The 2,500-nt window shown below is 52.0% G+C and overlaps 1 protein-coding gene across 1 annotated transcript in view; it reads left to right on the plus strand.

The window, feature by feature from the left end:
• The window catches only part of cacna1ab (calcium channel, voltage-dependent, P/Q type, alpha 1A subunit, b), a gene marked incomplete at both ends in the record, with an annotated part of 106,285 nt that overhangs the window by 71,176 nt on the left and 32,609 nt on the right, over positions 1-2,500 (plus strand). Inside the window, 1 exon segment of the mRNA XM_079998788.1 lies at positions 1,217-1,333. Within this exon segment, the coding sequence (XP_079854914.1) occupies positions 1,217-1,333 (117 nt within the window).

Below are 2,500 nucleotides of genomic sequence, written 5' to 3' on the forward strand. Positions count from 1 at the left end.
ATGTCACTCCGGGTCGGCGCCGGAGAGCACAACGCCCCCCTGGGAGGGATTTCGGATCCCGATCGTGGGGCGGTGGGAGTTGATCGCACGACGGTATCTTGTTTTCTCTTTTGGACAGGAAGGCCATCCCTCACATAGCCCCCGCGTTTGGGTGGCCAGCGCCTCGCCGGCGTGACCGGCTTGGCCGTGGTCGTGTGTGTCGCCGGGCGAAAACGCCGACGAATATGTGATGACTCGACGACCCATGACAACACACACGCGTCAGACATGGAAACAAAAAAACGTACACGAATTTGTCATTACAAAATGTGCTTGACAGACACACTTGATACTATTCCTATTGGTGCCGCCACAAAAAAAAAATTCCGCCGCGTCGATTCGACGACTCCGAGGCGGCGCCCCAGCGAGCCGGGAGCGACGCCCACCCCGTGCGAAGCGCGTCGGGGTTCGACGGAGCCGGGGGCTGCGAGATCTGCCCCGACCCGCCGCCCCGGCGTCCTCGTGTTGTCTGGAGGAGAACGCCGCGGGGCTGGGACTGCATGCGCTGCCCCGCGTCCTCAGCCCTAACTGGGAAGAGCTGCTGCCGTGCCGAGCCACGCCCCTCCACCTGCACGCTGGCTGCCTGCAATGAGCCCCCTCCCCCCCCGTGCCTGTCAGCCATGCTGTGTGTGTGTGTGTGTGTGTGTGTGTGTGTGTGTGTGTGTGTGTGTGTGTGCGTGTGCGTGCGACAGGCGCGTGCACCGTGCCCCACCATCCCTGGCCTGCTTGCTCTCCCCAGATATCAGTGCATTTGGTTTCCTTAAAAAAAACAAAGAAAAAAAACCGATGCGTTACCAGATTGGATGATGCCATCACGATGCCTTTAATATGAGACGTTTTCATGTTTTATTCTTCATTCTCCTTCTGTTTCTTTTTCCTTTCTTCTTCTCTCTCCTTCTCAGTCACTCTCTCTCTCTCTCTCTCTCTGTTAACTTTGCGTTTTGGGAACAGTTTCTCTCTCTCTTTACCCTCCGCCTGTGTTTTCCTTTCCTTCCTTGTTTTGGGCTTGGCTTTAGTCCGTCCCCCCTCTCCGTCTCTCTCCCTCTTTCTGTTTTTGTTTTTTTTTGTTTTGTTTTGTTTTTTACTTTGACTTTAATTTTTTGGGTGGGGTTGGAGCCGCCGTGCCGGTGGGGGCTCTCTCGCGGCGGCGCTGACCTCGCTCCGTCCTCCTTTCCAGAACAACTTCATCAACCTGAGCTTCCTGAGGCTGTTCAGGGCGGCGCGCCTCATCAAGCTGCTGCGGCAGGGGGAGACCATCCGCATCCTGCTCTGGACCTTCGTCCAGTCCTTCAAGGTGCACCCCAACCCCCCCCCCCCCCCCCCCCCAAAAAACGCTCGCTCCCGCTGCGAAAAAGGTTAGTTGCTGGCTTAGTTCAGCGATTTCTCAGGGCCTCGTGAATCCTGTGTGGATTTTTATTTTGTTTCCCTTGTCGCCAACTCCGGCGGTCAGCAGCGGGCGGAGCGCAAGACACGCGTTCGCAGCGGTGCTGAGGAGTCGGCCTCTTTTCAGTCAGCCGGATGAAGAGCCGGCTCTCGTGGCTCCCGAGCATCTGATTTGTCTATGGAATTGTACAAAATGTTCGGTTGATATTTATTCCAGGACAAAAAACCCAACATTATTCGTAATGATTTCATGTGGCTGTACTCAATGAACATCCCCGGAAAATGATAATGAAAGCAAGGCCTTGAATGATAAATAAATCCCATCCCACTGTTTTAAAATAATGAAATGTTTTATCCCCAATATTTTTCCGGCCGCCTGGTCTTCTCCTAACGGGGGCAGAGAGTTTGAGCGCTCCAGCTCCAATCCTCCTCTAGCTTGAAAACATCTACCTCTGAATGGTGAAGCCAGGTGGGCACGGGGCCTCAGATAGCTTTTCCCTGGGGCCTGAAAAATCACGGAGACGGCCCCCGGCACACGCTGCATATGAATGTGTCCGATGATATTTCAAAAATCGATACAGCAATTTTCATTTTTTTTCTAATTTCACTCACTGAATTAAAACAAAAAAAAAGACCCAGTGCCGTCCCAGTCTTGACTCTTGGTCTTGACACTTGGATTTGACTCTTGGTCTTGACTCTTGACTCTTGGCCTTAAACTCTTGGCCTTGACTCTTGGTTTTGACTCTTGGTCTTGACTCTTGACTCTTAGTTTTGACTCTTAGTCTTGACTCTTGGTCATGACTCTTGGTCTTGACTCTTGACTCTTAGTTTTGACTCTTGGTTTTGACTCTTGGTCTTGACTCTTGACTCTTAGTTTTGACTCTTGGTCTTGACTCTTAGTCTTGACTCTTGGTCATGACTATTGGTCTTGACTCTTGGTCTTGACTCCCGGTCTTGACTCTTAGTCTTGACTCTTGACTCTTGGTCTTGACACTTGGATTTGACTCTTGGTCTTGACTCTTGACTCTTGGCCTTAAACTCTTGGCCTTGACTCTTGGTTTTGACTCTTGGTCTTGAC

This window comes from Zeus faber, assembly GCF_960531495.2.
Source record: "Zeus faber genome assembly, chromosome: 4".
NCBI lineage: Eukaryota > Metazoa > Chordata > Actinopteri > Zeiformes > Zeidae > Zeus > Zeus faber.